The 13,018-nt window shown below is 33.5% G+C and overlaps 1 protein-coding gene across 1 annotated transcript; it reads right to left on the reverse strand.

Annotated features, from left to right (window-relative positions):
• Window positions 1-4,521: 4,521 nt before the first annotated feature.
• LOC131032664 (glycine-rich protein 5) lies at window positions 4,522-4,911 on the reverse strand. The gene has a single exon (XM_057963704.1). The coding sequence runs from the start codon at window positions 4,909-4,911 to the stop codon at window positions 4,522-4,524; it is 390 nt and encodes a 129-aa protein (XP_057819687.1).
• Between the last annotated feature and the right edge of the window lie 8,107 nt (window positions 4,912-13,018).

The following is a 13,018-nucleotide window of genomic DNA, read 5'->3' on the forward strand; positions in this document are numbered from 1 at the left end:
ATTCAAAAACAAAGTAAGAATGCATATGGATAAATCTTTCGACCCTTAACAATGAAGGAAATAGCTCTATTTATAGGGCAAATGAGGCAATGAAGGTTTGAGATTGATTGAGCTTAAGAGGGGCTAGGATTGCTTGAGGCTTCCATGATCCTCAATCCATGTGCTCTTCCTCAAGAAATGACATGTTGACAAGTGTCAACAAGAGAAGACTTGAGAGGGGATGGACAAAGCCTTAAAGGCTTGAAGAGACATGAAGTTTACCTTGGATGGTTGAGTTAATGGATAAAGCTTTTACCCAAGGGTTAAATGAATGTGCAAGGGTTAAAGGGTTAGATTGGTCAAAGCCTTTAAGGCTTGAGGGGACTTGAGGGTTACCATGGATGGTTGGGTTAAGGAATAAGCCTTTAACCAAGGAGTGGGGGAATGTGGAATGGTTAAAGGTGGGTTAGATTGGTCAAAGACCCATGTGGGTTAGCTTGTGGAAGGGAAAAAGCTTTTAATGCTTTGTAAGAGCCTTAAATATTTTGAGAAGTGACTCTTCCCTAATCCCTTAGTTTAGGAATGTGCAAACACTTAGATAGTTATTAGGCTAGTAATAGGGGTTTAGACATGATTAAGAAAAGGGTTAGTGTGCAACTTGTATTTTCTAGAAAGTGCAAGTGGGTGAGGGATTTAGGAAGTTAAATAAATATTTATTTATTTAAATGTCAGAGATGGGATTTAAATGCAAGAGGGGGATTAATTAAACAAATATGCTTTACTTATTTAATTAATTGTCTGAATTTGGTTAAGTGAATTAAATCAAATAAATTGAATCATTCATTTAATTAATAGAAGAAGAGGGTTAAGATGAATATTAATAATTGATTAAGGAGAAAGGATTAATTAAATGTGAATTTAATTACTAGTTGGATGAATGATAATTAAACAAATATAAAATTCATTTAGTTGGGTGGATAGAAATAGGTCTCTACATGTATTATTGTTTATTATTTGATTTATACATAAATCTTAGACTTAATTTAGTGATTGTGTGGATTGTGAGTTCTTACATAACATTTTCTATTTAATTTGATTCGCATTTTCATACCTTCACAAATAATTTTTTTAATTATATTTTCAAATATCTTTAAAGTGTGATTATCCCATGATTCTTTCATTGGTTACTTAGGAGGAGAGTTGTTGATTTTCCTTAAAAAAAAGTGAAATAGGTTTCTTGGAGACCTTTTCAATGCATCTAACTAGTTTAATTTCTACCTATGGGATTAGAGTTACGACCCCACTTAGTTTGGGTACTAAGATTAAATAATTTTCTAATTTTCTTGTCATTTTATAGTTAGTTTATCCTCATTTAACTATCCATTTCAACTTCCAAGGAGGACATAATTATGGTAAATGTTTCATTGTTGATAAGAAACATAATTAGTTTTCTAGTTTGATTTGCAAAATGTATAATTGACTGAATTCAAATCAATGAAAGAGAGTTTAAGGCATACATCTCTTCCACTAAGTTAGCCATATATTTAATAAAATCCATCTCAATTTAGAAAAATTATCATCTTTTTTATCTTTAATATTGTTGTTGTGCACTTTTTTAAGCTAGCCATATATTTTATAAGCTCCCTCTCAATTTTGAAAAGAATCAGATTTGGTTGTTGTGCACTTTTCTTGTTTGACGATTGCTAGTTATAATACATTAAATAGTCTTCACTAATATATCATCTTTTGAATTCACTTGATAAGATAAAACCAATTCAATAATTAAAGACATTTTTCCCATTTTGAAATAAGGTGATTAATTATTTACCATTGTTAATTATAAGTGAGTTAACACATAAATTACTATTTTTTTGTTAAATAAAAATTCTAAGGTTTTTAAAATATGCTTTTACCACCTAATTTTTTAAAATAAAATAAAAACAAAACAATGATACTTCTATTTTGATTTTATTTGATAAGATTTTTACTGTAAGTTAAATTTTAATAAACAAAATAAAAACAAACCAACTATATTTCTATTTTGATTTTATTCGATAGGATTTTTTACTCTAAGTCATTAGTTCTTCCATGGTAGGGATTTAATAGAAATTGATATAACTTAGAATTAAAGTCAACAAGCTAATCATAAGATTGTATTTTTCTTTTTCTAAAGTTTTGATAATTTATATATTTTTTTAATATTAGTTTATTGAAAAATTGCAATAGTAGTTATTTCTCTCACATTTTAGTGATCTAAGTTGAATAAAAAGATAATTTTATGTTTCTTCATTATTTTAAAAGATCGAATATATCATTTTATTTTTTGTTAACCATTAAATTTAAATGTAACTATTATGATTTTCTATTATACTATTAATTTTATATTATGATATGCAAAAAAATATATTATATAATTATTCGAGACATAAATTTTAACTCTATTAATAATTTATATTTGGTTATAACATGTTGATCTGATTAATTTTGAAATAATGAATTTATACATTTCATTTTTAGTTTTGTAATATGCCCATGGCATAAAGAGTAACACAAATAGTAGCTAAGTGCTAGTGCCTCCAACACCTTGACTATGTATTGCATGATTTCTTGCAATTGTCACAAATAGAGTCTATCTTCATGATGTTCCACAAGCACCCTAAATATCACAATCTAAATAATCTTCATAAGTTAAGTGCTAGTGCCTCCAATGCCTTAGCTATGTTTTGCATGATTTCTTGCAATTGTTAGAACGCAAAGTCAATCTTGACGATGTTCCACAAGAACCTTAAATATCACAATCTTTAATAGTCACATAAGCTAAGTGCTAGTGCCTCCAATGCCTTAACTATGTTTTGCATGATTTCTTGCAATTGTCACAACATAGAGTCAATCTTGATGATGTTCCACAAGCACCTTAAAAATCACAATCTTTAATCGTCACATAAGCTAAGTGTTAACTTGCCTCCTACATCTTGACTATGTTTTGCATGATTTCTTCCAATTGTCAGAACATAGAGTCAATGTTGATGATGTTCCACAAGCGCCTTAAATATCACAATCTTTAATCATCACATAAGCTAAGTTCTAGTGCCTCCAACACCTTGACTATGTATTGCATGATTTCTTGCAATTGTAAGAACATAGAGTCAATCTTGATGATGTTCCACAAGCACCTTAAATATCACAATCTTTAATAGTCACATAAGCTAAGTGCTAGTGCCTCTAATGCCTTGACTATGTTTTGCATGATTTCTTGCAATTGTCACAACATAGAGTCAATCTTGATGATGTTCCACAAGCACCTTAAATATCACAATCTTTAATTGTCACATAAGCTAAGTGTTAGTGCCTCTAACACCTTGACTATGTATTGCATGATTTCTTGCAATTGTCAGAACATAGAGTCAATCTTGATGATGTTCCACAAGCACCATAAATATCACAATCTTTAATAGTCACATAAGCTAAGTGCTAGTGCCTCCAATGCCTTAACTATGTTTTGCATGATTTCTTGCAATTGTCACAACATAGAGTCAATCTTGATGATGTTCCACAAGCACCTTAAATATCACAATCTTTAATCGTCACATAAGCTAAGTGCTAGTGCCTCCTACGCCTTGACTATGTTTTGCATGATTTCTTGCAATTGTCAGAACATAGTGTCAAACTTGATGATGTTCCACAAGCACCTTAAATATCACAATATTTAATCGCCACACAAGCTAAGTGCTAGTGCCTCCTACGCCTTGACTATGTTTTGCATGTTTTCTTGCAATTTTCACAACATAGAGTCAATCTTGATGATGTTCAACAAGCACCTAAAATATCACAATCTTTGCATGATTTCTTGCAATTGTCATAGTCAATCTTTATGATGTTCCACGAGCACCTTAAATATCACAATCTTTAATTGTTAAATAGTCAACAAATATTTTACACCTCATCCTTATCAATAATACTAAATAGTTATCCTATTTTTATTAGCAAAATTTACCTTTGACTTTAAAGTGGGCGATTTTTAAAATAGCATCCCATAAATGATTCATCTTGGATATCTCTCTATGAAGAACACTCTTAAAAAAGAAGCTTTTATTAAATCAACAATTTAAGAGAATTTACTACTTTACCACTTTTAAACATTAGATAGATAATTGATGGAGTGGTATAATTCTATCCCATCCATAACAGTGCACCAAAAAAAACTTCATTTTCTAATGAACCGAATGTGATTCTAAATAAGCAGTTGAAAAAACAAATGAAGTTAGAATGTGATTCTTTTTATCCAATCTTGAAATTCTTTCATTTTCACTGCAAATTCACGTTTTGAAATAGAATGGAGGATGCAGACCTCTCCAATAAAACCGCAAAGAAACAAACAATGGATAAGCCAGCTCTACAACATATTAATAATGATCAAAGAATTCAAAGTGGTGGTCCTTACACACCTTATTCACATTCAAAGGAACACATGCTCTTGGTAATAAAATAGAATTCAGTTTCTGAAAACCCTCTGATCGGAGAGAAGCCGAATCTGAATGTTTCTCAGCCACCACAGCCGCCGCCGCCGCCACATCCTCCCCCACCGCAGCCGCCGCCACCACCACAGCCGCCACCACCGCCGCCGTCGCCGCCACCGCCACCGCCGCAATTCCCAGCAGAAGTTATAGCCGTAGCAGCAATAACGCCTCCTGAAACACCAGCTGCTCCTGCAAACCAAACATCTCTATTCCCACCACCCCCCTTTATCTTCTTATCTCCTCCATTGACATATCCAAAACTCACCTCGCTTCTCCTCCTCGTATTCTTTTTCTTCTTTTCAGATGCACAGAAAAGAACAACCATGGATGACATGATGAGCCCTATAAACACCATAATTACAGGCAGGAATTCAGGGTGAACTGCATGTGGGTTTTCAGGAAGATCTCTCGGCATCTTCACAGAAATATTTGGAACCAAAGTATTCTGTCAATTGATATAGCTTTTAATGGAATTCGCCTTGAATGAAAACCTCTGAGTAGTTTTTGCCTGTTTCATGGAAAATACGCCGTGCTTTTGTAGATATCGATTTGGTTGACTCCAATGACGGTGGTATACATCACTATGTAAATATATTAATAATATATTATTTACACTATATTTAATGATAATGATAAGCAGAATTATGTAGATAATATTAAATAATTAATAAATATATTACATACAAAATTAAATATAGTTAAAGTTTCTGTTAATATCTCATGTGAACACAAGCCATTACACTATAAATAGCAAGTCTAACGTATTCTCTTTTCTCAAGATTTGAAAGTTTTTGTTAACAAAAGCCATTACACTTCGCTCCTTGCTGTAATATTAGATATTGATCATTAATATATAATATATTCTTTATCGTTCATAATTAATAATATTTAAAAAATATTTATTATATAATATATTTCATATTAATGATAATATATTATTAGTTAAATAATATTAAATATAGTTAATTGTTCACTTTAAATGATATTTAATATTTGTTGTCAAACATTGATATTGAAAAAAGATGGACACTAGAATTAGGAAAGTTTCCCAACGTAGAGCTAACTTCTATAGTAGAAATCCACATATTTTGAAAAATGGAAATGGGTCTAATGAAAACTTGATAAAAGAGTTTAGTTAAGAGGGGATCACATGAGATGACCACCTAAGCAATCAACGGTTAGAGTGTGTTGTTTAAGCCCAACCATCTATTTGTATTGTGGTTTAATGTAACAAAGTTAAATTCAAAAAAATGCAAGGAAGTAAATGTGATGGTCCATTATATTGGAGTCAGTGAGAAGAACAAAATTATGAAAAATGTTTTGTAAATAATTATATATCCTAATTAATAAAAATATCAATATGTTGTAAGATTCATATAAAATAAAATATTTTTTTATTATGAATATTCCTACTTTACTTTATATTAAAATAAAAATAGTACAATATTCACAAAAGGCGGGGAGGTAGAAATACACACCCATAAAGTTTAGTAGGACATAGTCCAAAATAAATATTAAAATAACAATATTAAGTAGCTATTGTTGCACTAATATAGGGCAAATCTAAATCATTTGAATTAAAACCTCATACATTAGTAGTGATGGTGTTACGAAGAGGCTCCCAACTAATGATAACACCTTCCTCCTTAGGAGTTTCATTGACAAGTTTTTATGAGAAGACTACAAAGATGGAAAGTTGTAGATGAGGAAAATTGTCAAAACTCAACCATCCAACTTCCCCATGCCTTTGAGAAGAGGGGTAAAGGTTGTTGAGGGGGCAGTCTAGGAGGCTTGGACTAGCCACAAGCAATAAAGCCTTACGTATTACCATGAAATGGAGAGTGACAACCTCTCCTGGTAGACTGCTTGTAGTCATGCTTGCAACCCCTCAAAGGAGAGAAAGATTTTAGAGGCACGTTGGAAGTAGTCTAGTGGGCATTCTCTTTGTGATTCAATAACAAGCTTGGAGGTAATAAACCTTGAGTACAACTTTGTGATATTGCACACAAATTTACTTTAAATTATTAGAGCAAATTATAGCCTTTTTATATCAAGATAAATGAACATCAACATTGCAATTGGAAAATAAAGTAGAGTTCCTATATTTTCAAATATAGAAGAGAATCTCTACCCTAAAAGCATGCCAAAACTAGGTGTATTTGATGGGGAGACAAAGACTGACCGCTCAAGAGGATGATATCGACCTGGAAGATGTTTTTGACATGACATGGGATAATGAGAATTCTTCTCCTGAGGGTTGAGGGAATACCAAGGATTGTGAAGATGGAGGAGCTCTAGTTACCATAACAGTCTAAAAAAATAAAAGGCCAGAGGCAACAATTGAAATCTGGTCTCCACCACCTTAGGCCAGTGCAAGATCAAGTGAGCCCCAAATTGTTGTTAAAGACCCAAACCTACAATCAGGAAAGGGGCCAAAATATGAGGTCCCTTAGAGAGGGAAGATGATTTGACAATCAAGAAAGAAGAAAAGTTTAGAGCACCAGATAAAACCTCAAGAGGAGGAAGTCGTTGAAGTTATTTCCTCGACCACAACTATAGAACAAGTAAGCTTTTCTTCCCCTCTTCTTTTTTTGTGTCATTCCTTAGTAGGATCCGTTGTCCACACAATTGTAATGGTCGCCAAAATGTAATGGTGGGTGAAAAATGTGTGAATGAGAGATCAAGAGGAAGGCTACCCTTTCTCTCCAAGGAGAGATGAGAGTTTCACTATAGATTTCCCTTCAAACACTTTTCATGTATTACATTGGAAGAGCGGGGGAAAATTCACTAGATTCAACCTCCAAAGAAGAAGATAGAGTTCTGAATGAAATGAGAATGATAAGTTAATCTGCTCTTCTACTTGGAATGTAAAGGAATTGATTGAATTATGTATAGAGACTAAGTGCAAAAGTGACAAAGAACTGCTTATAACTTGAGATCGAAGCATGGGATGAAGTTGTGCACCTGGATCTGGCAGTAATATGTCGAGATGAAGCTGCCCTGCGAATTTGAGGAAAAGTTGTCTAAACTATGGCTAAAGTGTACATAGTCCTCCGAAAAATCCATGAAACGAAAAGGGTTTTTTCGCCTCTACAAATGGAGTCCAAATCTGAAAGTACAACTACACACCTACAACCTACACACAAAAAAGAGAGGAAAAGGGGTTGGGATTGGGGGTTTGCCTTCAGGTCAAACCCTAGTTTTGGAATTAACTAAGTAATGAAAGAAAGTACTTGCAAGTAAATGTAAATGGAAGATTGAAATGTAAATCACCTCAAGAGAGGTTGTGATAGAAATGTTGATAGAAATGCTTGTATGAAGTTGAATGTTGAAATTGATTTCCTCTTCAATGGTTGAATTTTTGACTTGAATGCAACACCTAGCCTTGAAGAGAGACTTGAGATGCTTAATGCTTGAAAGGGATTCTTGAATGCTTGAATGCTCTTGAACGTTTGATTGCCAATTCTCACCTCATTTAATTTATTGAACTCTTATAAATGAGAGGGAAAATGCAACTTTTATACTTATCAATTAGGGTTAATGAAATTGATTTTCGTCATAGGCCGACATCGGGGAAGTTTTCCCTCTCATTGCACAACCTTCTATGCAAACTCAGGAAAGGTCCCGCCTCAAAATAGGGCAAGGACAAGGGTGCCATGCCCCTATCCTAGGGGGGACAGGGGCGCCACACCCCTGTCTTGCCCTTTTCTCCAGGGTAGAGTGCAGACAGGGTGGTGCAGAGGGCAAGGGAGAAGCAGTTTTCAGGGGTTGAGCAGTCTCCGGTCTTTGATCAGGCTAGGGTATTCAATTTCGCATGCGTGAGGACCCTAATGTGGTCAAAAATTGCTAGGGTCGCAATTTTATGACACTACATTTAGGTCCCACTTTAGCGAGAGTATGAGTGCATGCCAATACCGTCAGTAAAGTACAAGGAAGCAGAATTGAAAGACTTTACCACGTCAAGGAGGCAAGATGCACCAAGCCCACAATGGACTTAGGATCTTACGAATTCAATTGCCAAAGTAAAAGGGAAGATCAAGAAGGGAAAACCATGACTGCAAGTAGCAAGATTCCCCTCACTATGAGCCATGAAAGCAAGGATACCAAAGATTAAAAAGAGAAATGAAGTACACTAAGTAACTCTAAGTATCAAGAAGGAAAATATGAGTGAAGTGTATGCCCCCACATTAAAGTGATCACGCGCGCCTTATTGGGAGCTATTTCTTTAAGGTAGGATACACCCAAGAGAGAGAGAGAAGAGAGGGAGCACACTATCGCAAGGATTTAGCCCCCAATCGAGGAATAAACCCAAAGATAATAAACACAAAACACGAGGTAGTTTCACTTTCCTCGGGGTCAGTATGTTGTATGATAACTCATGTATATCATATATGTATGTGCATATATTAATCGTCATTCCCCAAAGAAAGGAAACTTCCTTGGAAGAAAGGGAAGATAAGAGTCTTTTAAGTCAACATGAAAGAGACCAAAAGAGATCTCAATGGTTTGCATCAGCCTTGAGTAGACATTAAGGGGATAATAGAAGAATTGGGATACACATAGAAGAATAGCCACAAGAGAGCAAGAGAGGAGAGGAAGAGAAAATCTACAGTGCTAATGTTTCTAATCTAGCATGACATCCACCTCCTGATCTTGCTGATCACTATTTCGGGAAGGTGAGAAACATGTCAGAGGAGTGACATCGAGCACAACAAATGGAGCTATCACAAGATCCAAACAAGGACTATGCTCATGTGGTAAGTCACTTTGTTCGGTTCTAGGAGCTAGGATTAGGGCTTTTGAAAATTTAGTTGATAAATGCTTGTCAACATCAACATATTTATAATCACTATCAGAAGCATTAGGAGTTGTATTTCATTCATGATTAACATTATCACTCATTTCTTCATAAAAATTTATAGAAAGAGGAGCAAGAACACTAATAGGAGTAAAACCACCACATGTTTTATGCAACTTATGATTTGGAGATGTAGGTTGAGCATCTTGCTTATGAGAAAAGGGAATCATGTCAGTTGTTGGAGTTGTAGGAGATTGAATAGTTTGAGGGGTAGCTTCACGAGCTCGAACACGACGTCTTCATCGACATTCTCTCGCATAACAATTTCATCGAGTCCTAGTGGAAGGCTGGGAAGAAGGAGGATCTTTTGGTGAAGGAGGAATATTCTCATCTTTGATAGTTGAAGGTTTAGGTTGAGGTCTTTTAGGTTGAATAAGGGGAGAAGAAAGCCTCTTCTCTCTATAAGAGGAAGAAGGTGGAACTGTGCCATATAAAGGAGGGATATTAGGTGTAGGAAGGAGACTAGGTCCATCATGAGGAGGAGGTACGAGTCTAAGCCTAGGAGGAATATTGTTTTGTTTCTTAGGAAATGGCATAGACACATCCATAGGAACAGGTTGAGGACCTTCATTAGGAAGAAGATTAGTTCTATCCGTGAAGGGAAGAACTTCATCTTGAAGAATGATAGGAATGTGAAGTGTTGGGGATCTAGGCAGACTTAAGGATGATATCATATATTTCTTCCATTTTTTATAAGATTGAAAAAGAGCATCGCTCCTTGATGGAAGAGATTGAAATTGTTTAGGCCAAAAGAAATCAATAGGAACACCGGGGCTTCTTTCGGATGGTTTAAATAAGCATGGTTCACATTTATGATTTTTCCATTGTGAGGAATTTTCAAACACATGGATTGGAGAAGCAATAGCCTTCATGGAAGATAGCCAAGGATAGCCCAACTTCACATGAAATTGCTTAGAAGAAGGAATGATAACAAAGTTAACATCCATAGATTTAGTATGAACTTCAACCAAAAGGGTGATAGAGCCAATAGCAGGGCAAGAGAATCCAACAAATAACTTCACAACCATATTAGAGGCATCATTTATTAGTTTATGCAATCCTAAAGTGAAAAGATACTCCTTAGTGATGACATTAACCATGCAAGAGGGATCAACAAGAGCTCCATGGCAAGGGATATCCTTAACCTTCACAACTATATATAAAGGGCCATCGAGTGCTCTAATGGTCTCTGTGTATGCTAAAATTCATCATTAAATCAACTAGAAATAAAGGAAAATCACGAATCCCTATCTAATCAAATAATTATAAATAAACTCAATGAAATAACACAATCAATCAAATAGGAATGTAAAATAAATCAATTCAAAACTCCCTATCCCATGATTGCATATTGCTTCCATTGTTCTTCTCTTCTTTGTGGTATGGTGGCTCTCAGATATCACACTGACAACTTGCAAGTGACATAAAGATTCAATGTTTGTGATTCACCGTGATTGTTGAAAATGGAGATTGAATGCTCAATTTATAGATAATTGGAGAGGATTGATTGAGAGGTGGAACATATTGATTAAGAGGTGGAACTCAATTGAGCTCACATGTTGATTGATAGTTGAACTGTTGATTTTGAGGTCGAACTGAATTGATTGAAATAGATAAAATGAGTTAACTGATCGATAAAAAGCCGATTTAAAGATGAAAAAGAATGATTGAAGGATAATTAATTGATGACAAAGAAAGCTTTATTTAGAAAAAGCGAATTAGAAGATAGAAAAAGAATGATTGGAAGAAATTAAAGAAAATGATGAAATTAATCAATTAATTGAAATGATCAATTAAAATAGATGGAATAGTTAACTGATTGAAAGCTTTTTGAAAAAAAACAAAGTGGAAGATAGAAATAGAGATTGGAAAGATAACTCATTTAATTAATTAATTTAGCATGTGCTTGCACCTTGACTTTGATTTTCAATTTAATCTTTGCATGAGATTTAATTCAAATATTGAATTTATTTTAAATTCAATTTGTTATTTGAATATATTTAGAACTTGACTTTGATTTTCAATTTGATTTTTGAAATCATGCACATGTATTTGAAATTAGAAGAAATTAGAAGAAATATGAAATTAGCAAAAATTAGAAGAATTAATTAGAAATTAAATGAAATTACATGAAATTAGAATTTGAGGATTTAGAATTTGAAATTTGAAGAATTAATTAGTTAATTAAATAATTTAAAGAAACTATTTAATTATTTAAAAATGGACTTTAATTAAATAATAAAAATTATTTAAATTAAAGGATTAAAATCACAATTAATTAAATAATATTTAATTAATATTTAGAAAAGGGTTAACTGATTAAATGGTTAGAAATTGAAATTGAGAATTAATTTATTTAAATAATAAAGATTATTTAAATTGAGGGATTAATAATCATAATTAATTAAATAATAAATATTTAATTAACAATAGAAAATGGTTTAGATGAATAAATGATGATCTAGAATTGAAAATAGAATAATTAGTAAGATGATGAAGAAATATGAAATTAGAAGAATAAGATTAATTAGCTTAATTAAATAATTAAAGAATTATTAATTAATTAGAAGAATAATTAGTACATGATCAATGAGACATTTTTAGGTGTCTACATTTGCCCCTCTTTGAGACAATGTCAAAACGATGTTGTTTCAAAGAAAATTGAAAAAAACATCTGCCCTCGTATTCCCCGACGACGCTTGGGGTGTAATGCCCCCTCAAGAGATTGTTTATGCATTAAAGGTATGAATGATCTCTCAAAAAAAGAAGAATGTTAGATAGAAGAATAATTAGTTGATTAGAGATAGAGATAGGTGATGTGAAGATGATATTGAGATAGAATATGAGAGAATGAACCTTAGAATGAATAGAATAATGTTAGATGATAGAAAATGATTTAGAAAGAGATGATGAGAAAAGAATCAACAAACTAGAAATAAGCAAATGAGATGAAATGAGAATGATTGATTCACAAACCCGTGTCATTATTTATTGGGCAATATATATTCATCATTGAGACTTATTATTGAACAATGGAGCTTAGCACATCACAGTATAAGGAACCAAGATGTAAAGATATCTCATTGAAGAAATAAACATGTAGCAGACAAGGAGTGAAACCCTCCATTTTGGGAATAATGCTAGGGGTCGAGGTATGTGGGATAGTCACAAGCATAACTATCCTTCACTTTTGCATAGGATATTTTCCAAATGAACGTACCAACATAGACACCCACTGGAACTATTGCCCCAGAACTTCACTGGTCCACACCACAAACAACAAACAAAGAAAAAGATCATGACCATCCCGACTCCTCTAGTCACTTGTGGACATCCTTGAGTAGCATAGGACCATAATCTGTCACCAAATGATAAAAGATAAAGACTGACTCAGAGAAAATTTAGCAGCTATATCGATCTTGCGCCTTCATTCTCAGTTGCTTGATGTGATAGTTGATAATGTCTGATCTCAAAAAGTTGCGGACCCCGTTTAAGACTGACCTGTCTGATTTTGAGTGTATCCTCTTCTATTTAAGACAAGATAATGCTCACTTGATATGGATATGTTACAATTGATAAGATAGTTTGATCAATTGATTGCAGATGTGTGACTGGATAGTCGTATCCTTTGTTAACTTCATGCGAAACGTTTGCTAGATATCTG

The sequence above is a fragment of the Cryptomeria japonica genome, chromosome 11 (genome assembly GCF_030272615.1).
Source record: "Cryptomeria japonica chromosome 11, Sugi_1.0, whole genome shotgun sequence".
Taxonomy (NCBI): Eukaryota; Viridiplantae; Streptophyta; class Pinopsida; order Cupressales; family Cupressaceae; genus Cryptomeria; species Cryptomeria japonica.

What these genes read in the sequence shown, in the direction of transcription:
- LOC131032664 (XM_057963704.1), bottom strand. Translation starts at nt 4,911, where the DNA reads ATGCCGAGAGATCTTCCTGAAAACCCACATGCAGTTCACCCTGAATTC.